The 24,841-nt window shown below is 41.0% G+C and overlaps 1 protein-coding gene across 1 annotated transcript in view; it reads left to right on the top strand.

Moving 5' to 3' along the window:
- The window catches only part of kcnn3 (potassium intermediate/small conductance calcium-activated channel, subfamily N, member 3), a gene marked incomplete at its 3' end in the record, with an annotated part of 71,116 nt that overhangs the window by 43,053 nt on the left and 3,222 nt on the right, over nt 1–24,841 (top strand). The window contains exons 5-8 of the mRNA XM_079241327.1: nt 899–1,020; nt 3,877–4,018; nt 14,030–14,140; nt 24,144–24,271. Of these exons, the coding sequence (XP_079097453.1) occupies nt 899–1,020; nt 3,877–4,018; nt 14,030–14,140; nt 24,144–24,271 (503 nt within the window). The remainder of the gene's footprint in view (nt 1–898; nt 1,021–3,876; nt 4,019–14,029; nt 14,141–24,143; nt 24,272–24,841) is intronic.

The raw sequence follows: 24,841 nt of genomic DNA, 5'->3' as shown, positions 1-24,841 counted from the left end.
AGTCTGTCTCTCCTGTACCCTCTATTCCATCTTTAGGTATCAGATATTCTTCTCTCTCCTGACCTTATAGAGTGCATGTTTCTTTTTCTCTGCCGTAATTCATCTTCTTTTTTGTAAGCTATGCTGTGTGTTTCATAATACAATATAAGGAGGCGGAGTGAAATAGGAAAATGATATCGCATATAGCTCAAATGGGCCATGACAAGAAAGACTAGAATGAAATTGGAATATGAGTGGAGGAAAAATGTGTACAAGTCTTCCAATAAAAGATTGGTGCCAGGTTCATAATGAAGTTAACCAATCAATGTTATAAGGATTTAGGGATGTAGCTCATTGTAGAAATGTGCAAACTACTTAGAAGAGGGGTGAGCAGCAGTGGAGATGGAATAGACCTAACATGAGTAATCTAGCACTTTCTTAGTATATGTGCAACGGTACTGCTCTGACCCCCAGGCTCTTGGAGACAAAGAAGGAAGTTAAAGCTGCCACTAAAGAGCTGCTTTAAAATGACAAGTCATTTATCATATGGCTGACCCTTTAAGGGCTCAACCATCACAGAATCCATCTGCCAGAACTTGATGGTCTGCTTCTTATTGACAAGTGAGTCGAGTATAATAACTTCTATAAAACAGGCAAGTTACGCAAAGACACTGTGCAGCTTGACCCGAGTCATGGAGCAAGATCTGATCTTGACCCCCATTACAGTGAGAATCTCTGAGTTCCAACATCTCAAAAGCTGTTCTAAAGACTTAATTAGTGAACCTTCAAGTCTTTATGAGAAAAAGCACTCTGCATGGGAAATCCTGGGTGGAATTTACTATTACTACAGATGACATGTGTGAAACAGTATAATTTTACTGAGTGTGCATGTGTGTGTGTGTGTGTGTGTGTATTTCAGGTCCATTTTAACACACGGTTTGTAATGAAAACCCTCATGACTATCTGCCCCGGGACGGTGCTGCTGGTCTTCAGCATCTCTCTGTGGATCATTGCTGCCTGGACCGTACGAGTTTGTGAGAGGTCAGTGCAGAAGTTGGGCCATTTTAATGTGTGTTGGAGTTTAATAGGTAAGGTGTTTTACAACAAAATTACCTGCATCTGGCAAGCGATTGAATCTAAATCCAACATGACCAGTATTTGTTTTGAGTTGTGGTTTCCGCAGTGTTGAAATGTCTTTCAGTCACTGGTTCCATGTTCCCTCTACGTTCTCTTTTCAGATACCTAATGCAGTACTAACAGTATTAGTGATCATTTTTCAGGATGCTTCACATTATGAGTATGATTGTTAACCATAATATGTGCATTAAAAAAAAAAGAAAACAGGAATGAAAATGTTTTCTTTATGCCGTATTTTTTTTCTTTTCCTTTCAGTCATAATAAGAGGAAGCAATGTTTTTTTAAAACCAAATTTGCAATACCAGTTAATAATATAATTAAATATGGTTTCTTTTTAAAAAATTAAATTAGTTTTACATATCCATACCAAGAGTTGGGTCAGACAGGATTTTTCCACTAACATTTAATAAGATTCATTATAATAGCTGAAAAATCTGCTGTTTACAGCTGAACACAAAAATGCTGGACCTTGGCCTCAGCAAACATCTTTGTGGGTGGATCCTGGATTGACTCAGTTAGCGGCCGCAGGCTGTGAGACTCAGTACAGGAGCACCACAGGTCTGTGTACTCAGTCTGCTCCTCCACAGCCTGTACACTTGTGACTTTTTACTCATGACACCACCCTGCTAATTAGGCTCTAAAATTTGCAGACGACACAACTGTGGGAGACCTCGTTTCAAACGGGAATGAGGTTGCTTATAGAGGCGAGGTGCAACCAGCCCAAATCTGTTTTAATAACAAACTCTTCCTAAACATCAGAAAGACCAAAAGGCTTGTTATTGACTTCAGATGAAAAGATGGAGGAATTGTGCTACTGGCGATTGGGGGATGCGGCAATAGAGAAGGTTCCCAGTTTAACATTTCTAGGACTGATCATCAGACAGGATCTCAAATGGTCTGGAGACACAGCTGCTGTTGACAGACGGACAGAGGCTCTACCTCCTCAGAGCATTGAAGAAAGCCCATCTGCCTCCAAACCTGCTGTAGTCTTTCCTTAGTTGGTCGGTGGAAAGTGTTTTAACTTATGCCATCACCTCTCGGTTTGGAAGCTGCTGCTGCAGCTGAATAAGCTGCTCTTCAGAGTGTCAACAGCCCAGAAGATCAGTGGCTCTTCTCTGTCCTTTTCTTGATGACATCTACCGCTCCATAAGTTGAAAAAAAGCTTCTTCTATTGTGAAAGACATCTCCTAACCATTTCCCCACCTGGTCACTCTGACGCCCTCTTCTAAACACTATAAGTAACTTGAAACACACACTTAGTCAAGTAGTTTCTACCCAGCAGCAGTCAGAGCCACGTATATTACTACCAACAGTAATAACTGATTAATGCGCTTTAGTGCAAACTGCACCTAATATTGCTATCACCCACCTCAGTTTATGCACTTTCCTCATTTTTATCGTTTTATTACTGTTATTGTTTATTATATTGGTTTTATTGTTTGTTAGTGTTTTACAGCTTATTCTTAATGTTTGGGTTTGGGATGGGGGTGTGAGGGGTATTAAAGGGAATAAATGTGAATGTTTGTGTATGTGTCCAGTTGTCTGTAGGAGAGACAGTGCAATTTGTTTGTATGTGATCCATGTAATGACAATAAAAGCATTCTGATTCTGATTTTATTAAACCATAGAGCGGGCAGTTAAAAGGGCGGCATGACATAAACATGCCCCATAAATTACGATACCACACAAAAGAAACAACCATATTACATTCATTACAGCAGCCCTACATAAAGTCAGCTCATCAAATGAAAAGTTATACGTTGATGGTTAAAAGAGAACTATTAAAGAAAAATATCATACTTAAAAATGTTTTTGTCAACCTGTTACACTGCTGTAATCTTTCATAACATTTACTTTAGGCCACTCATGAATCCTAGATAATGGACCAAAGCAGCCACACACAGGGGAAAAAAATATTGCTTGTACTGCTGCTGAAATCTTGTTTTTTTATTTACACACAATAAAACTCACTGTCCTTAATACAGCAGTAAACATATTGTTGTGTAGACTGTTTGTAAATCAGCCTGTCTTCGATCCAGCATCCAGACTGAAAATGAAATAACCTGCAAACGCATGTCTCTGTTTTTGAAGAATATTGTTGCAAACAATGACATTGTTCTCTTCCAATTAAAGGTTGATTTGCACATTTTCTGACTTGTTTAATACTATTTATGCGCCATCATGTGGAAGGCAAAAAATGACTCACTTGTCTGATATGTTCAAATGCTTTTGGAGATCATTTAGGAAATTAGGGAAAATGTCAGTTGGTTAATATGCTTGATTACCTTCACCATTGGCCATGTGCTGAGAAGCCTTTGTTTGGTCCACAATTAACTTTAATTGGCATTTTCTCTCCTCTCCAAACCAAAAGTTAAAATACAATTAAATGCTTCAAGCAAGTTAATATAAGACTTTGGATGTAGGTGTCTTTGTGCCAGAACTTGGAGAGTCAATGTACTGTAACTATTGCAAACATTCAAGGCTAAATTTTTCATTTATCTGTTGAATGGCTTTTTTTTAAGAACTTTGTGTCATCAGATCTGCACTAGCTTTGGTTGCTGTGGTAACAGTGTTGCGTGTATGGTAGGAATGATGGAGGCAACAAATACAGTAATGTATTATGTTCTTTGTCAGAGCACGTGTTTATTTGTGATGCCCACATTTGCAGACAGAGCCAGTGGGCCCTTTTGTTTTTCTGCTATTATTTATAACTTTTGCTATTGGCAGACTTTATCCACTAAATGGGGGTTTTTTTTGTAGGTATCACGATGCTCAGGATGTGACCAGTAACTTCCTCGGAGCCATGTGGCTTATCTCCATCACTTTCCTGTCCATCGGCTATGGAGACATGGTTCCTCACACATATTGTGGCAAAGGAGTGTGTCTGCTCACAGGCATCATGGTCAGTACATTTCCTCTCCCTGCTCTCTCTCTGTCTCCCTCACATTCTCCCTGAGGCGATGTCCTCACCCCGTCCAAAGGTCAGCAGATTAGAGAGCGAGCTGTCATTTGCGAGAGAAATTCTGCCTTGTGTAATTTAGGCAATCCTCTCTGAATTAGCTTACATCTGTGCTTCTGTGTGTTTTGGGTGTGTAGGCGTGCAAACAAGAGCATGTTAGTAGTCTATGTGTGTTTCGCTGTGTGTTATTCTCTTGTCTGTCCTGATTGCATAATGAAGGTCCTACCTTTCAATGTGCCATGTCCTCCCACTCTCAGTTTCTCACTTTTTCTGTCAGTCTTCCTTTCTTCACCACTATCTACCTCTCATGTTTTATCAAATTTTTTCTCTATCTTTCCTTCTCTCTGTCCATCTCTCTTTTCCAGAGGGCACATGCTTCTTTCTATCTACGTCCATCTCTTGGTATAAGTGTTTAAACTGCGGACTTCTCCTTTGCTGGCTTCACTTCACAGGAGTTCCTCCCCTCATCAACTATTTCTTTCATTTTAGTATCTTGTTAGATTCTTGCCTTTATTGTCTTTCCTCTCTCTTCTGTCATAACGTCATTCTGTTTTTTATCGTTATTCTTTTTACTGGCTTCTGGCAATTATCTTTTCAAATGTAAGATAATTAGATTTTTAATGGTTCTGCAGCTAAATGTCACATAATTTCAAATTAAGTATAAGTATGGGTATGGTAACTTCTTGTTGCTTTTTGTTTTTATAGCATTAGGGAGAAAGAAATGTTTTGCATGTGTTGGAAGGAGAAAATATAAATATAGTAATTTAGCAGCCACAATATGATCTATCAAAACTGAGATTAATTTGCTCATAGAAACTGTGCGTATACCATCCATCCATCCATCTTCTGCCGCTTATCCGGGGTCGGGTCGCGGGGGCAGCAGCCTAAGCAGGGAAGCCCAGACTTCCCTCTCCCCAGCCACATTTGCCAACTCTGCGGGGGGGATCCCGAGGCGTTCCCAGGCCAGCCGAGAGATGTAATCCCTCCAGCGTGTCCTGGGTCTTCCCCGGGGTCTCCTCCAAGAGGGACGTGCCTGGAACACCTCACCAGGGAGGCGTCCAGGAGGCATCCTGACCAGATGCCCGAGCCACCTCAACTGGTTCCTCTCGATGCGAAGGAGCAGCAGCTCTACTCTGAGCCCCTCCCGGATGACTGAGCTCCTCACCCTATCTCTAAGGGAGAGCCTGGCCACCCTGCGGAGGAAACTCATTTCAGCCGCCTGTATACGAGATCTCGTTCTTTCGGTCACGACCCACAGCTCATGACCATAGGTGAGGGTAGGAACGTAGATCGACTGATAAATCGAGAGCTTCGCCTTCTGGCTCAGCTCCTTCTTCACCATGACAGACCGGCGCAGAGCCCGCATTACTGCAGAAGCCGCACCAATCCATCTGTCGATCTCACGCTCCATCCTTCCCTCACTCGTGAACAAGACCCCGAGATATTTAAACTCCTCCACTTGAGGCAGGACCTGACTCCCGACCCGGAGAGGGCAATCCACCCTATTCCGGCTGAGGACCATGGTCTCAGATTTTGAGGTGCTGATTCTCATCCCAGCCGCTTCACACTCGGCCGCGAATCGCTCAAGCGAGAGCTGGAGATCACGACCAGACGAAGCCAACAGGACCACGTCATCCGCAAAAAGCAGGGACCCAATCCTGAGGCCACCAAGTCGGATCCCCTCAACCCCTCGGCTGCGCCTAGAAATTCTGTCCATATAAGTTATGAACAGAATCTGTGATAAAGGGCAGCCTTGGCGGAGTCCAACCCTCACCGGAAACGAATCCGACTTACTACCGGCAATGCGGACCAAGCTCTGACACCTGTCGTACAGGGACCGGACAGCTCGTACAAGGGGGTCTGGTACACCATACTCCCGGAGTACCCCCCACAGGAGCCCCCGGGGGACATGGTCGAATGCCTTCTCCAGGTCCACAAAGCACATGTAGACTGGTTGGGCAAACTCCCATGCCCCCTCCAGGAGCCCAGAGAGGGTATAGAGCTGGTCCACTGTTCCGCGACCAGGACGAAAACCACACTGCTCCTCCTCAATCCGGGATTCGACTATCCGGCGGACCCTCCTCTCCAGGACCCCTGAATAGACCTTACCAGGGAGGCTGAGGAGTGTGATTCCCCTGTAATTGGAACACACCCTCCGGTCCCCCTTCTTAAAAAGGGGGACCACCACCCCAGTCTGCCAATCCAGCGGTACTGCCCCCGATGTCCACGCGATGCTGCAGAGGCGTGTCAGCCAGGACAGCCCCATAGCATCCAGAGCCTTAAGGAACTCCGGGCGGATCTCATCCACCCCCGGGGCCTTGCCGCCAAGGAGCTTTTTGACCACCTCAGCGACTTCAGCCCCAGAGATAGGAGAGTCCACCCCTGAGTCCACCAGCTCTGCTCCCTCATGGGAAGATGTGTTGGTAGGATTGAGGAGGTCTTCGAAGTATTCCCTCCACCGACCCACAACGTCCCGAGTTGAGGTCAGCAGCTCCCCACCTCCACTGTACACAGTATTGATGGAGCACTGCTTCCCCCTCCTGAGCCGCCGGATGGTGGACCAGAATCTCCTCGAAGCCGTCCGGAAGTCTTTCTCCATGGCCTCGCCGAACTCCTCCCATGCCCGAGTTTTTGCCTCGGCAACAGCCGAAGCCGCATGCCGCTTAGCCCGTCGGTACCCATCAGCTGTCTCCAGCCGCCTCAGCAATAGAGGCACGGAACACAGCCCATTCGGACTCAATGTCCCCCGCCTCACTCGGGACATGTTCGAAGCTCTGCTGAAGGTGGGAGTTGAAGCTCGCTCTGACAGGGGACTCAGCCAGACGTTCCCAGCAGACCCTCACAACACGTTTGGGCCTGCCAGCTCTGACTGGCTTCCTCCCCCACCATCTGAGCCAACTCACCACCAGGTGGTGATCAGTTGACAGCTCCGCCCCCCTCTTCACCCGAGTGTCCAAGGCATGTGGCCGCAGGTCCGACGATACGACTACAAAGTCGATCATTGAACTGCGGCCCAGGGAATCCTGATGCCAGGTGTACATATGGACACTCTTATGTTGGAACATGGTGTTCGTTATAGACAATCCATGACGAGCACAGAAGTCCAATAACAAAACACCATTTGGGTTCAGAGGGGGGGGGGCATGCCTCCCAATCACTCCCCTCCAGGTCTCACTGTCATTGCCCACGTGAGCATTGAAGTCCCCCAGCAGAACAATGGAGTCCCCAGAAGGAGCACCCTCCAGCACTCCCTCCAAGGACCCCAGAAAGGGTGGGTACTCTGAACTGCTGTTCGGTGCATAAGCACAGACAACAGTCAGGACCCGTCCCCCCACCCGGAGGCGGAGGGAAACTACCCTTTCATCCACCGGGGTAAACCCCAACATGCAGGCACCAAGCTGGGGGCTGATGAGAATGCCCACACCTGCTCGGCGCCTCTCACCATGAGCAACTCCAGAGTGGAAGAAGGTCCAGCCCCTCTCGAGGGTACTGGTTCCAGAGCCCAAGCCATGCGTCGAGGTGAGTCCAACTATATCTAGTCGGAACCGCTCAACCTCGCGCACAAGCTCAGGCTCCTTCCCCACCAGAGAGGTGACGTTCCACGTCCCCAGGGCCAGCTTCTGCAGCCGGGGATCGGACCGCCAGGGTCCCCGCCCCTTGCTGCCACCCAGCTCACATTGCACCCGACCCCTACGGCTCCTCCCGCAGATGGTGAGCCCACGGGAGGTGGGGCCCATGTAACCCTTTCGGGCTGAGCCCGACCAGGCCCCATGGGCGAAGGCCCGGCCACCAGACGCTCGCTCTCGTACCCCGCCTCCAGGCCTGGCTCCAGAGGGGGGTCCCGGTAACCCGCGTCCGGGCAAGGGAACATTCATGCCCAGGTTGGTCGTCATCATAGGGGTCTATGAGCCGTGCTTGGGGAGGGACCAGACTGTGCGTATATGACCAATCAAAAGTTTGGACACACTTTCCCATTGGATTTCATGGAAAAGTGTGTCCAAACTTTTGACTGGTAGTGCATATTTAACACATTTCAAAAGAAGGTGCAAACTCTGTGTGCGTAATTGCACACATGGTTATGGTTATTGTCACAAGCAGGAAATATCCAAACATTTACTGAGACCAGACAAGTTTTCGTTTTTTCCCAGTAGCTGGATTTCTTAGAGTAATAGGAGCAAATGATTACACCCATATCTCAAGTCAATGCGTGATTCTTTTATTTTTGAAATACAGGCTTCTGTTCTCCAAGTTCTTTAGACAGCTGGCTTGTAAGTGGGTCAATTTATTACAAATCCTTGTGAAAAAAAATTATGCCTGTATTAGAAACAAGAGACTGTGTCACATTTATACACACCTCCACCTGTTTTATCATATGCCAATTTTCCTTTTGTTTATCTTCTAAAGTCTTTTTACCATCTGTTTATTTCATCACCCGTTCGCATCATTTTGCCAACAGCATCAACTTTTTCTTTAATTTGATCCCATATAGCATTTTTGTGTGTGGCAGTCTAGTGTCTTTGCCGTGTAGGTCGTGATTTCTCTCCAAACTCACCATGCTGCAAATCGTGTCACACCCAAAACCCTTATGTAAATATGGAGTCTCAAACATTTTTGCACGTGCAGCCCATTCATCCAATCACTCTTAGTCCATCACCTGTAAACTGTGGTTCGGCCCCACGCGCAAATTTCTAGATCGCACACGGAAATTACTGCTCGCAAATTGGGATTTTAGTAAATCTGACCCTGAGTGCTCACCTGACAGAGTGAAATTTTATATCACTTAATCCCTACAATATCACCAGAAGGTTTGGTTGAAACTTTGGAAACAATGAAATGAAGAAAAAAAAAAAGCATTAAAAATATGCAAATCAACATGAAAAAGGGCATTGGTGCATTTGATTTTGAAGACTGGGATGTCTATTGGCTGAGCAAATAATGAGCAAGGTATAGATTATTTAATCAATAATTTTGAAAAATATCTTAATTTAGAAACTAAAAGTTAAAAATAAATCATGTAAACAAATAAAACCCCAATCAATGTAAAGCTATAAGTAAATATGTTGTAAAACCTGTATAAAAGTAATCATTACTGAAATTAAATTAGTCTGCTATCACTCTAATTAGATATCCCCCACCCCCAAGATAAAAAAAATTAGCTTTGTTAAAACTTGAATCACTACATTTTATGTTGATCCATAGACAGTTCTCCTTTTTTAAAATAAACTTAATTTGTACATAGCTCTTGGACCTCACCTAATTTTTACATCTTCTTTTCTGTAATATGTCCTATTGGTGGTGCCTCTATTAATGATGCATAATGAGTGTCCTAAAAGACACTTCTAATAAAATTTCTTATTATTATTCTTATTCTCCTTATTATTATTGTTATTATTATTATGTAATGAAGGGATGGGCAAGGAAGGCATCATAATAGTGTGATAAAGATTGGTTTGTTCCTTTTACACTGGAAAGAAAGGACTGCAACCCCATTTCTGTTTGAAAATCCTAGTTTAAAGGTCGGCTAATGGCTAAATAAAGTAAATGAATAAAGTGATTTAACCCCAATAACCCAGGTATTTAAGATAAACTAAGAAAAGAAGATAGTGGTCCAACATAGATGGCATTCACTGCTTTTACCTTTACTACAGCAATTATCTTACTCCATTTGAAAACAAACATAAACTTCACTTGATTGTTGTGTTTAATTGCACCAAAAATAAATTAACACTACTGAGGAGAGTTCAAGAGGACTTAAGACTCAGTTTCAAATACAAATAGTGACTGAGAAAATACCTACAATAACTCTAAAATAGAAACCTTCAGACATTTTTATCTATGTATCTTCCACTGTGTTTGTTTATCTTTGAAAGCATTCAGTTAAATCGAGATGGATGATTCAGGTGGATTTCTCAGCCCCATAACTCCTGTAATCTGCATGTGTATTCTTTCATCTTCACTGAGTCCAACCTCTGTATTTGCCAGCTCACCTACTTTCTTCACCGTGTGGTCCATTAAATGTGTGAATAAACACACACTTTCACAAAGAAACACACAGAACCCCATTTGCCGGGTGAATCATTCAATGGATGTTTGAGATAGAGTACATCTCTTACTGTAACACATACAGACATAAAATAGGGGGTGGATACAGATAGTCCCAAACCCACTGCTACAGACTGCAGCCCCCACGCAACACTGACACAGAACTTGACATACACTCTCATATTCTCCCACACATGTTCTCCTCTCATGTCACACACAAACACAATGTCCTCAGAGTGGTCAGAGTGTTTTATTTTTGTTGATCATCAGATGGGGAGTGGGTATGTGGATAGACAGAAAGAGGTATATCTCATGCTTGAGAGAGACCAAGTGCACCAGGTCGTGGAAAACCAACACTGCAAAAACAAGATCAAGAAACAGAAAACAGGGCATGTTTGTTTTTGTTTTTGTTCTGTTTTTTCTTTTTTTCTTTTCCTTCTTCTTGGTTGAGAATTATTGTAATGACTTTGTGTGGAAGAAATGTTCACTGATGTTTCTATGACAACCCATGAAAACCAACATTTTTGGAATATACCACAGCCCTGAGGCTACCTGGGGGTGTTCCGGGTGTTAGTGTGTACACGTGGGTAGTTGTGTGTTGTTCTCAGGGGGTGGATGCTAGTAGGGTAGACTGCTACAAAATGATGTGAATACAATTAGCTATCTTTTGCATTTACATTCTGAAAAAGGTGAATTTCTAAATTGAATCATATTGAATAATGGTGTTCTGTTGTAAACATTTAAGTGTTTATTAATGCAAGAGTCAACAGCATTTGCACCAATAACTAGGGCCAGGTGTGTTAGCACATAAATTACGGTAATGACAAAGTGGTTGGATGCAGTTGTAATAGGGAGGTAAGCTGGGATAGGAGTTACACTTGCAGTTAAATGGTTGAATGATTATTACAGAAAATTCTACATTTTAGCTTCATCAGCCATTGCTTCAATATTCTTGCACTGAATGTAAGTGCTGGCAAGGCAGCTCCACCCCACCACACACCAATAGAAACATAGTTTTGACTTTGTCAATAGATCATCTATGTTTTTCATTAAAGCCTGATTAAAATACCAGAATTGCTTGGTTATTGATTAAGACCACCATTTTGCAGTATAGCAGCTGAGCAGGATATAGTACAGAGTCAAGCTAAGACTTGTACTTCGAACTAATTTGTGAAATGCATACATTCCTGAAAAGTTTATAAAAAAAATAAAATAAAAAAACTATTATTTGCCTTTCAGGTTATATCTAACTTTTTGGATGTTCATTTATGCATTTATGATTTTATAAAGAATGTCAATATCAGACATTTCAACTCCCTTAAAATCTGCACCTCACGAACTCCATGTAATTTGGATTGGGCTCCTTTTTTATCCAAGAAGACATGCCATGACTGAAATAAGTGATTAGGGTCATGGTTTAGAATTTCTGCCCATTAATAGCAGCATTCCAAGGAAAATACATATATAACCCATTAGTTTGGACAGCTAGGATTTATTTAGTAAAAATGTGAAAAACCAATCATGTCAACTTGCAACATAGGCCATGACAAAGCTGACAGCAGGAAACAATTTTTTTATTTTTCAATTTTAGCAACATGTTATTAGCCCTTTGATAACACAGACATGATGGGAACTTCAGGGGTGTTTCAGTGGAGCAATGGGTGAAGCAGGGTTCAATTTAATATGATATATGTGCAGATATTAAATGAAGCAAAGGTGAAGGGTTTAATCTAATTGACCTGAAAGCAAAAATAATTTTTTTAACGTATCATTTTCATGAGCAGAGATTAGGTTTTAAAGGTTTAATTAATGCCATCTAAACAAAGTACTTCTATGGCCCATGGATAAAATATGGTAACATCACCTATTTGTTTAGACATGCATATAAGGTAGAAGTAACCACACAATTAATCAAACTTTGGTTTATCAAGTGTTTTATTTAAATGGGTCCATTGTTTACAGAAAGTAACACTGTATCCCATTATTGACTAGAAACTGAGACATTTAACTCATTATGACAATGTTCACAGAAGTAAATCTTGCAAAAAATATGGTAAATTTAACATACAACCTTTAACAATCAGTCATACTTTTGTCTTCTTCACCACCAGAAAGAATGCAGGTTTAAGGAATCATTTTTAATTCAGCAACTGCTTAATATATACTGTTTGAGTTCCTCAGGTTAAAAGACAGAAGCTGGATTTCAAGCCTTTTAGGCTTTTCATGACCTGTTTTGAAACTGTTTTCTGCTGCTTGTTTTTCGCTTGAAGCTGAAGTTGAAAGATTTCACCTGGAGTGTGTGGATGTAACAGATAAGCACAGATGGGTGATTCCCAATTTTCTGACACCTAGGTAGAAGGTTGTGCTGTACTGGAGGAAGTGAGGGAAACACCCAGACAGGCGTAGGAAACAAATCACAGCAGCACAGCCATCGTCAGCCGTGTGACTGTGTGGAGATTGTGCAGGGAACCCTGCTGGAATCAAATGGATACAGGCGTATACACAAACAAACTCACTCCCACACACACTCGCTAACACATGCATGCACATACATACAGGGCTTGTCTTGATGAACCAATCAGTCCCCTACTGTTTCTGACCAAAGAGAACAATTTTGAACTCCTGCACAAACACATCTCTCTGCACGCACACAGAGCTTGACACTGCTTGTTGATTGAGGGATTTTTTCCTTAAGCACAGACTTGTATGGATGCTCTGTGGGTTTTCCTCTTGCTCTCATCATATTTTATTCATAGTTTTTGGATAAACACAGACTGGGTGAGTATATAGATGTGGGCACTAATGCCTATTTGTGGGTTGCATTTCACTGGACCCAACTAACTTGTCTTTCAAGTCTGCACAATGTGTACTTTTCTACACATTTCAGGAATGGTGCATGCTCCCTTGAGTTAGCTCTCTGTCATGTGTTTCCTTTTATATGTGTTTATTCTCTCCCTCCACTTCTCTCTCACTATGTGATGCATGCACTTACAAGCAGGAAGGAAGACACTTATACACTTTCATTAAACACTCTTAATCTTAATTCATTGCTTATCAGGAGATATGTGACCTCATTAACATTGACTTCTTCTCCACCTTTCTCTCCTTCTATCGCATGCACACACCCTTGCATTCATCCCTCTTTTTAACCACCCTCCATGTTTCCTTCCATCCCCATTTATATTTACTCATAGCTCTTCGCTCTCTTTATCTTTTCCTCCCTTCTTTCTTTCCTTTCAGTGCCTGCTCCTTCAGAGGAACCTGTGAGCACTCAGCAGCCCCATTCAAAACAGTGTCTAATCTGAAAGTTAATTAAGTCTGTCTTCCTCCTTGTGTTCCCGCTCCTCTTCTCCTCTCAAGCATGTCTTTCTGGTTGAGAGACTGCTGTCACTCTCCCAAATGAATTTGCCATATGTCCCATGTGGGTTGAGTTGGAATACAGACAAACTGGTCTGTGTTTTACACTTTTACACGTCCTGCAGGCCTCAAGCCTCTGGTGAGAGGAGCAAACTGACACCATGTAATTCAGATCGACAGCATATTATTAAATGAAAGTAGGTGGTGTCAATCTTTGATTTTTTTTTTTTTTTTTTTTTTTTATCTATAACTGGCATATTTTTCAGCTTCATATTGAGGCAATATAGAGGGTATCTCACAACAGATGGATTGCTAGTTAAAATAGACTTGGCTTGCCTCTCAACATGAAGAAATGTGGATCTGAAACAGAGCTATCCCTCCTAATCCTCTCCCCATTCACTTCTCCTTCTGTCATTCGAATCCCGTCCTGTCCTATTATTTGTCCTTGCTCCCTGAGATCAGCTGAGCTAATTCTCTATCCAAAAGTCAGTTTACCTCATCTGCACTACTCACTGTTTCTTTCGCTTCTCCTTTTCTTCCCTTTTTGTCTTGTAGGGTGCGGGCTGTACGGCTCTGGTGGTTGCCGTGGTAGCCAGGAAGCTGGAGCTGACCAAGGCCGAGAAGCATGTTCATAACTTCATGATGGACACACAACTCACCAAGAGGGTGTGTAGGCTTGTGTGTTGTCAATAGTGTGAATGAGGCTGCTGTGCTGTAGCAGAGATAAAGCAAAGCTGTCTCTTGTATAGAGCACTGTTTCTCAAATGGGGGTACGTGTACCCCTGGGGGTACTTCAAGGCATTCCAGGGGGTACTTGAAATTTAAAAAAAAAAATCTTTTTATGTTTTCTTCAAAACATCCTTAAATAAAATAATATATATATAATATTATATAAACATTTCATATATTTTTAAAAATGTAAGTGCACATTCATGAACTGAATTTACATTTAGATTTACACCATTTCTTTCCTCCTAAAATCCCACATTCCGACTTGAATTGATCCCCACCTGTTATGAGCCAAATCATATCCGTCAGTCACTGTCACCTTGACAACACAAACAAAAGTTTAATAAACCAAACACAAATGACAAAGTGATGTATTTTATGCATTTTCTTAACTAAAAATGCTTTGCAGTGGTTAGGGAGGACTCGGCTGAAAAAATATTTTACAAAGGAGACTGTGTTGCAAAAAGGTGGAGAACCGCTGGTATAGAGCATACTTTTGGTGTTTCTCCACTATCTTTTTGTATTTCTGTGAAGTTGAGAGCCTGGATGAACTGATTGTTCACCCTCCCTGACCACCTCATCACGCTATCAGCCTGTGTTGTTGTGACAAAGTGCCATGCTATTTGAGTGAGCGAAGGCAATAAAAGGTCATCTCGATCAGGCTCTTTCTGTGCTGCTCTCTCACTTACCATCTCTCTTTTTCTTTCCATCTATGATTTTTTTCCTCCCACATGGCCATCCCTCCACCTCCCCTTTCCTCTGACATTTGTCTCTCTTACAGTAAATCCTTTAGTTCTCTCTCTCTCTCTCTCTCTCTCTCTCTCTCTCTCTCTCTCTCTCTCTCTCTCTCTCTCTCTCTCTCTCTGCCACCCTCTGTCCTCTCCTTTTCTTGCCCCCTCACTACCTCCTTCCCACCATCTCTCACTCCCATCCTCCTCCAGTCCTTTTCAATTTTTCATATCGCTGAAAGACCCAAGTTATAAAAATAGCTCCCATATCAAATATGTAGGGTGCATTATGGCAGCAGGGTTATCTGGGTGATGGAACGGGGTAGGATGATCAATAATTTGAGTGTGGATAAAATATCGACAGAGGAGGCAAACATGCTCTGTATTTATTGGAGTCAGGTTCACTTCATCTGCCGTCCCTACTCAGATCAAACAACGTCTTGTTTTCACAAGACATTTGACACCCTTAATAATGTGCAACATGAGTGTGTGTTTGTGTACACGTTTGTGTGTATGATCTGGTATTTACTTATATGTAAACCAGCTGTGCTTTTTTAATGTTGACTGGAAAAATTACTAAAAGTAATTACTGGTACAGTTATGGCAGATCAATGTTGACTTTAGCCTTTTAAGTTTGGATGCTGTTTTTCAAAACAGAAGGATTATTTAAGCATTAGCCTCACATGTACTTTTTATATTGTGCTGATCAACAGATGTTTAGTTGGTGAACATTTTGTTTAATGTAGCAATTTGATGGTTAGATGGTTTGATACATCAAACCTTATGTTGAGTCATTTGTTGAAGCATTTTGGAAGAAAACTGTTGTTCTACAATTTTTTGCAAGTGAAATATGTCAGTTATCCTTTTACAATCAAACCTTTCATTCATAAAATCTTTGGTTACACATCTGTCAGAAGAGAAGAAAAAATGGTATTTTCTGACCAATTATACATTTTTTTCCTAAATAATAAAATGCTCTCCAGACCCATCCATAGCTGCTGGTGCCCAATATAGTTAGATGCACAACTGAGTTATATCTATAGCTTGTCATGGCCATTTGATTGGACTATCCTTGTCCTCAAATGCATAGACAGAAAGAAATTGACTCAAGAATATACCTAAGTACATTCATTTATCCATCCATATTCTCATCCACCACTTTTCCAAGGTTGGGATGCATGTGTAGCAGCTCAAGGAGAAAGTCCAGATTTCCCCAATCACTTCTTTCAGCTCATCCAGGGGAATCCTGAGGTGTCCCCCTGCAAGCTGAAGGACATAGTCTCTCCAGCATGGCCTGGGTCTTCCTAAAGGCCTCTTCCTGGTGGGATGTGCCCAGAACACCTCACCAGGGAGGCTCCAGGAAGCTTCCTAACCAGCCACCACCTGATCTGGGTTTTTCGATGTGGAGTAGCAGCAGCTCAACTCTGAGCCTCCTGGATGACCAAGTTTCTCACCCCATCTCTAAGGAAGATTGCATATAATAGTGGTGCCCAAGTTCAGTCCTCAATATCTTCCATCCTGCAACTTTTAGATCCAGCCTTTGTCCAACACACCTGAATTAGATGAATGGCTTATAACTGGGTCTCTGCAGAACTGATTGATATGCAGAAGAGAGAATTTAGCCATTTGACTCAGGTGTGTTGGAGAAGGTTTGCATCTAAAAAGACTGTATGCGGCATATCTCGAGGACCAGAATTGGGCATTCCTGCCATATACTCTGTGGAGGAAACTTATTTTGGACAACTGTATCCACAATCTGCGTTATTTTGGTCACAACCCATCATGACTATAGATTAGGATGGGAACGTAGATAAATCAGTAAATTGAGACCTTTACCTTTAAGCTTAGCTCTGTCACCCACATGACTGCAGAAGCTCACTCCAGTCTTCCCCGAAAAGACCTTGAGATACTTGAAAGCCTCCACTCAAGGCAGGATCTCATTCCTGACTCTGGAAAGTCACTTCACCCTTTCTGACTGAGGACCATGGTCTTGGATTTGGAGGAGCTCTCACTCGCCTGCAAACCATCTCTTACACTGGTTGCAGAGACCAAACAGACCCTTATTAGAGGGGCTGCATACTCAATACCTCAGTACTCCCGATACACTCCCAAACTCTAATTTAAAGAGATGTTTTCTTTTTGTCTGAATTGTTTTTGTCTGTCATCCGAAGTAGACAGCAGTCAGTGCTGTTTGAATTTGGAGAATAATGGAGGAATTCTGATGGAAGAGTGACTCCCACAGCAACTCCCAACAGAAACACGGAAGAACAAATGTTTACTATTTAAAACAAATCATGCCTCCAACTTTTCAGCACAGTTAAAATTCATGCTACATATAGGGATTTTAACACTGCATCACTCTTCCATCATTCAGCTTTTTCACAATTCACCATTGAATCTGTCATTTTATTTATTGCATTATGATTAGCTGAGTCCATTTGGAGTTTGGGCAAACCCGTTTAACAGTTTTGTTTTGAGGATTACTTTGTAAAGATTAAGATGTAACTGTGTTTTTCCAAGCCTTTCTTTCATGTCTCCATGTCTGGTTGTGTATTTTGGAATTAGCATGGCAGAAGTGGACTACACTGGTGATTAGATCTGCTTGCTCATCAGATCCAGTTTAAGGTCTGGTGAGCTGGATTGTCCCGTGATTGTGAAGTAGTTAAGGTAGTGAACCTGGTCAAAGTTAAACTTATCTGTAGCTTGTCAGTGTAGTGAACAAATTAAAACAGGAAGGTTAGCATTTAATACTGTTATTTTAGGTATCTGTGTTTTTTCTTTGTACATTTGTATCACTGAACCTTTTTATATATTTTTCTATTTCAACCTTAACATTGAACTAATCAAACTGTGACTGCTTGGATTTGTACAGTTCTGTTATTGTCAGTAGTCATTTTGGCTGTTGATAGCAGGGGTGGAACCAAATTTTTTTTCTAAGTGGAAAGTGTCATGTTTCTAGTCAAGACAAGTAATTCTGAAGTCCTTGATCTAATTAAAGACTAATGATTAAAATCCCAAACAATATCCTTCTCACCAGGCAATCAACAACAAATTCTAAGCTTATTTTAGAAAGTTATTTAAAGTCATTGACTTTAAAATAATTTTACTGTCAACTGCTTATCTGGCTATTAATAAATCTTGGAAACGCTACTGTATTTTGCGCTCAAGCTTAATGCAAACCAGTTTGATCAAAGATACGAACTGGCGGAAGTTTTTTTTTATAATAATCATTTCTTCTATCATTTCCTTTTGAAGACAGTTTTCCATCTTGGTTTTGCAGCAACTCCTCTTAGTGTAATTAAACTCAACTCTTTTTGTTTAATGTACAAAAAGAAATGACCCTGTCTTTTCTAATTTCACATTATTTTTTGTTTAATATTAACTACATCTTTTTTGTAAATAAATGTATGTGTAGGTATTTGTTTTCCGCATACTCTTTGCATTTAACGACAAATATAACCTGTGGAACACCTCACTGGAAATCACAGATGTCAAGATTAGAAAAATTCACATGAAGTCCAGACGTTTTTCATTTTATCCTAGAATATTAAATATTTTATCAGTAAAATATTGCAAACATGAAGAAGGTTCTGTTAGTGATCACATCACATTAGTTCTTAAGAATAATATGTCATCAGATTTAAAGTGAATAACAGTAAATTATGATCATAACAAAGCCTCACAGCAAGTCACAGAGGTGTCATACAACTATAGAACATAATACAATTTGCATAATAGAACAACAGCTTGGTGACATTTCCTTGAAAGGGTCTACAGTTTGTGTAGCTGTAATTATCTCCTTCCTTCTTTCACTTACAGACCAATGAACAATGCTGTTGTGTCTTTATTGATATACATGGCTGTGACTATTCTTTGCCGTATCATCGTAACAAGGGAACACAATCAGTCCAACCTTTGTAATGAATAATGTAACAATAGCACCTGCTATCATCATACGAGTGTGCATACACAAATAGGCAGAAAACACACACACACTGGTTTTCGACCTCATTGAAATGCTGTCACCTTCCCTTTGAAGGATTATCAGGAATGTCAGTTAAATGCCAAAGGGGGAAGCATTCAGCTGATCTGATCAAGGCGTAATGAGTCTTGGGTGTGGCTGTATACCAGCAACCAAAATGGCAGCAACCCAATATTCTCTGGCTCCCTTACACACAATAAGAATCACTTTTTGTTGGATGTATGTTTTCTGAACTAATCATTTTTAGTTGTTACTTATAGTTTTTTTGTTGACATTGGCTAAAGCAAACTTATTCATATAAATCCTTTTGAGTCATTGGAGTGCTCTGTGCTTATGCCCTCAGATCCAACTTTATAATGTCATGAGAGAAGCTGGAAATTTGAATTCACATATAAACGGTGAACCGAATAAGTGATAACCTTATCAGAGCGGATGATGGATCATTCAGAGTTCAATGCACAGGGTTAATTTTCATTTAGTGCTCACTCATGCAGTCTCCCTTGATGGGATTAAAAACAATGTTAATTAAAACAACAGTTGATGCAGGCTGCCTGTCTGTGAGGTGTGAAGTGCCCGTGTTTGATGTAAAGACTTGTTTTCTTGAGGCCCGGTGTTTAAGGTGCGTATAAAAGGCAGTAGTTTTCTGTGTCTTCAGCTTAAAGTGTTGGTTATTTCAGAGCTCTGCTGGAAGTCCATCTGCAGAGATTACCTCAGACATTCACAGAGCACACTCCACACTGGAAAAAAAAAACCAAAACAAAGCAGGACACATTTACTGCAGTCATCTGAGTGGCATCTCCATCCTTTTGACCACACCACAGTGTTTATTAAATCCACCTCATTGAAGCAATGAGTCAATTGACTGAATATGACTGATAAAGTCAAGCCTTTGAAATGTTTCTGAAAAGGTGGAAACATTAGGTCTGTTCAAGAATACACACAGAAATTTATTCCACATCCACAGTGGACCATTGGTTAATTTAGAGCATGTTTACATGTCCCTGTGGCATATTCAGGGCTTCACCCTCTCTGAATATTCACAGAGTACTCTGGACTCTGACCAAAGAGGTGGTGCTGCACTGCTTTCCAATGTTTACACCACCAGACAAACGGGAGCAATCTAACCCCTGAAGATTTCTTGAAAGCTAGTTTCCACTTCATACAGTTAAAATAACTCTTCTTTCAAAAGCTTTTTAATTCATGCTCACACCAGATGGATCACAAGTGGCATAGACTGTTTTTGACACAAATGCATTCATTGATCTCAATAGATGTTTCCAGTTTTTCATGACACAACCTGTGTTTATGCAGCACTGTCAGGGTTGATGTAACATTTTGTATGTGGTGCTGTGAAAATGACCTAATATCTGGGCTTTAATTAAATGCTCTGATACAATTAAATCATGGGGTTTACCTGTGGTTTGGTTTTAAGTGTGTCCTCCTGCTCTTTGGAGATATTTTCCTTGTGCTTGTGTGCTCAGACATGTGACTAGTTTGTCTGCCTAAAGGGTTGTGAAACCTGTCTCTTCTGTTTTGTACCACATGTGAGGGGAAGGTCAGAGCAGGTAAGGCCACGTGTCACTATGGCACATGGATGAGGTTGTTTCCACGGTAATTGGTCTGTTTGTTTATGTTTTCTCCTCTCCTAGAAAGCACCATGGCATATCATTGCTAATTGCACGCACAGCCTGTTAAGGCTTACATGGGTCAGAAGGGTCAATCCCCATGACTTTTGTTGTTGTCTTTATTTTTTTTAAAAACTCATTTTGCTCATTATGTCTTCATATATGACAGCAGTATTCATATAATTCAACTCCATTTAGGAACATTTATAGAACATATTGTTAATATTGGTCATCCTATGTATTACAACTTCTTTAAAAAAATTTTCTATGTACTGATTGATTTATACTCAACAATATGTCATAAACTGCTTAACATGCTGAGATGTGGGAACCCCTTAAATAAACAGATTTCACATGTACCTGCCATAAGGTGTGCTATGTAGGGGAGCAGCCAGAACAGATCTTTGACCCAAACCGACCATATGGCCCCAACTTGGTTGCCCAAATTCAGTCCATATGGCGCAGGAATGGTTGCTGCTGCCACCGTTTGGTTCCTCGCAGAGTATTGTGAACACTTCACGTTGAGTCTTTCATTTTCATATATGTAGTTGCCATTTTTGATGCAGCTTTTTACTCTCATTCCCAGGAAGATAGATTAAATAGCTAATGTGGTACTGACATTGGTAGGGGTAGGGTGTTTAAAAGATACAGTCTGGTGTTACCAGTGACTGTTATTTGTACGTGAAGCATGTCATCATTCATCATATTTTTCTGACCCCGCAGTGACGGATCAAGAGATGGATGTGATTTGACATATTAGTCTGCCAAAAGGCCTGTGGACAAAAGTGATATTGAATGCGCTTTTTAAAGGTCTGGTCAATCATTAAAACTAAAAGAATGTGTTGCATTTAAATATAATCAAACAAATGTTTACAATGAGTGAGATTCAATTGTTGTTTTTCTTTCCAAAAATGATACATATTTATGTTTAACAAAATGGTCCCTCAACAGTGCTATAGTCCCTCTGACAACATGCCATGATGGTGATGCCCATGCTCACCTATGATTTACTGTTTGCAAGATAAATGGAGTTTGGTGGCCTTACATTTCTATAATGTAAATTAGAAAATAATTTAAATGACTGAAAATTGGATCTTATATTCCAGCTCTAGCGTGTTGTTTTGCTATTCAAATGTAATGAACTTTAATCTACTGCAGTCTCTATTATTAGGCTGAATGCATTTATCCGGGATCATCTTATTGTTGAACATGTACAGTATTCTCAGAAACATCTAAATGAAGCCAATTTAGTCTATAGTAGAAGAATGTATAATTATGCACTGTTTAATATTTATCAAGTACAGTACTTTTGTACATTCGAGATAATTCCAGCTCTAATGTATAGAAGTACTGTAAATTGTAGGGAATATTTTCTGGTTTATTTGTTAATTTATTAAACCTACATGACAAATAAATTCCATGTGAAATGACAGTTAAATAACACTTTTGGCATTCTTGGACTAATATTGCATTTTAATGTTTATAATAATTGCCATGAGCCTCATACTGAATCTCTCAGTTTCAGCTTTCATAATAAACTCTAGCTGAAGCTGCAACCACATACTCTCAAATGCTGTTCAAGGAAGTGCATTGCCTTCCTTTGTAAATTTCACATTTATATAGCACCAACAAGGTCTCAATAAGACTCAGCCGAGGTGAGGAACACTACCATGTCAGCATTCAGTCATCTTTGTTGTCTCAGCAAGCAGTTCAGGAGCATCTTTAGTAAGATGATGACCCCTCTGAAAGACTTTTTTGTATCACAGTACGAATAAAAGTATCTTTCAATAACTTGAAGCAGATTTGGGAGTTGATCTTCAGTCCATACTCAACTTAAAGAAGTCTGAAAAGCTCATTCTTATAGTTGGCAGCACATATCTTCCTCTCTTGAGTGTCACCCTTTTTCCGTTATAGTGATCGAGCTACACATCCATCCATCTGCTCTATCCAGTAACTCTCATTTCATCTGTCCATAAAGCATTTTTCACACATTTCTTCAGACAGCATTGATGCTTCAACTTGTCGGTCTTATTCAGTGGAGGTCGTGTTTTATCTTTCTTTAGTTTGGCCATGTCACGAAGCACTTGACGCTTGTATGTATGGACACTCCAGGCAGGATACAGTGGATGTTGCTGAAGGATAAACATGGCAAAGCTGGAACATTCACATGTGATTATCATCAAGCCCTTCTGCTTGTAAGGTTGCTGTATTTACCATACTTACTATACCTATTTTCTTGAAGGTTTCGTGGTAACGTACAATTTTATCTTACCTAACGATTATGCACACCTTGGTATAAGTGTATTGTATACTATGGTCACTTTTGGTCACACCTTTCCTCGTCACACACATGCACTGTAAAACTTTATATGAATCAGTGTTTTAAAATATCAATACAAATTATTTTATTCATTTTAGGTGAGAACATGTAGAAGTAGCTTAATAATAGAGGATTTCCTCTCAAAATATTGGTAGTACAGAAGCTCCATTTTGGTTTGACTTCCTCTGTGTCATTGAAAACCCATCTGCAAGGCCCACGGCCTTCTACTCTCTTCATGTGTTGCCAGAAGTGTGTGTACGTCTGCATGAGTGTACATGTAGGCATGTATGTGAGTGATCAGTCCTTGACTGGGGTGTATGGGTGCTGATTAGCCAAGCTGTCGGGGTCTTGTGTGCTCTTCAGACGGGGGTATAATTGTTCTTTGTTCAGTGTTCAACATCTCTTTGAAGTTTCTCATTCAATTCATGTTTTTACAGTTTCTTTGTGCCTTCTCTCTTCACTATAGTATTCACCCTCGCCTTCTTCATTGGGTGTCAGACCCACATGTTGTAATGAGGTAGAACCCTATAGATACACACAATATGAGGCGGATATGGATATAGACTCATATTAAAGAGTTTTGTTTCTTTTGTGTAATGTTGTCGACTTGGACACTTTGAACAAGTTTTTTATTGAATCACAGTGATCTCACATTTAGATGGCCCAACTAAAAGCATCTGAAGTGTCGGAGGAAAAAAATGGAGAAAAAAAGCCTTTTTGGACTGCTTCTCCATAAGACACCATCGTGTTATTGGTTACGTCTCTAATTTGACTTCTCAGCAGAGATGAGAAATGTCTTTGACAGCTAGTTTATGAGCTGTGACTCAAGGCCCATTTCTTTCTCTTAGTTGTTGCTATGATTAAACAGAAGATTGCTGGTTTTAGTAGACTATGATGGAACTATGTTAAATTACATAATCCAGCCTTGCTAATGCTGTCCATCTGAATAAGTCTATGTATAATCTGGCATGTAGACAGAGGAAGGGAAGAGAGGAGTGTGTGAAGGAGGGACTCCTGTTGGTTCTTATTGCCAATTTCCCTAAGGACAGAGCTGTGAATGTGCACATAAAAAGCTCTGGCACGCATGCTGGAATATTTATATGAGACAGAGAGAACAAGGGCAGCCTCTGAGAAGACAAAAAGGGTTATTTTTCTTTGCAGAGACAATAAAGGATTCTTAAAGAGGGGGAAAGTAAGACCAGGCAGACTTGTTGCCTGATTTGGTTGCCAAGGGCTACCTGTTGCTAATAAAATGTGTTCATATGTGTATTTTGTCTGGAGACAGATAAAGAATGCAGCGGCTAACGTGCTGAGGGAGACATGGCTCATCTACAAGCACACCAAGCTGATGAAGAAGATCGACCACTCCAGAGTCCGCAAACACCAGCGGAAGTTCCTCCAGGCTATACATCAGTGAGGCCACACCTCACACACACCCACATCCACATGCTTGAGCACATAAGCACGCGCACACAATTGTGCATAGCGCTGAGCAGATGAATCCTTTGAAATCAGCTGTACTTTCTGTTCACCCACAGTTCAAATTCACATTGATAATTAGATAAAATGCACTAATCCTCGCACACACTCACAAACACAAAATTATTCATTATCTACTAAAGGGCAAGTTTACTCGAGGCAAATACAGCTGCGCAGCTGGGTGATCAGTGCGTTGAACTCCATTACAGGCACTCTGGTCATTATATCGTTTGTAACAATGAGTGTGAAAACTACAAATACTGGTTTGTATATCATCATCTAATCACATACTGTACTAACATATTTCAATGATCCATTTAAATTCTAGTTTTGCTAGAAGAGGCATAAATATGCCCCACCCTACCATATAAATGACATGTTCCTTTAATGTTTCTTGCTCCTTTGATTTGAGCAGTTTGAACACATTAGCAAGTGCCTTCAAAAGCCAAAGTCAAGAGACCCAAACCACTTTTAATTGTAACACAGGAAAGCTGTTCCTGACAT

The sequence above is a fragment of the Telmatherina bonti genome (genome assembly GCF_933228915.1).
Source record: "Telmatherina bonti genome assembly, chromosome: 5".
In the NCBI taxonomy this organism is placed as follows: Eukaryota; Metazoa; Chordata; class Actinopteri; order Atheriniformes; family Telmatherinidae; genus Telmatherina; species Telmatherina bonti.
The sequence above is the reverse complement of the archived record's forward strand: the minus strand, read 5'-3'. Positions and strand labels throughout refer to the sequence as shown.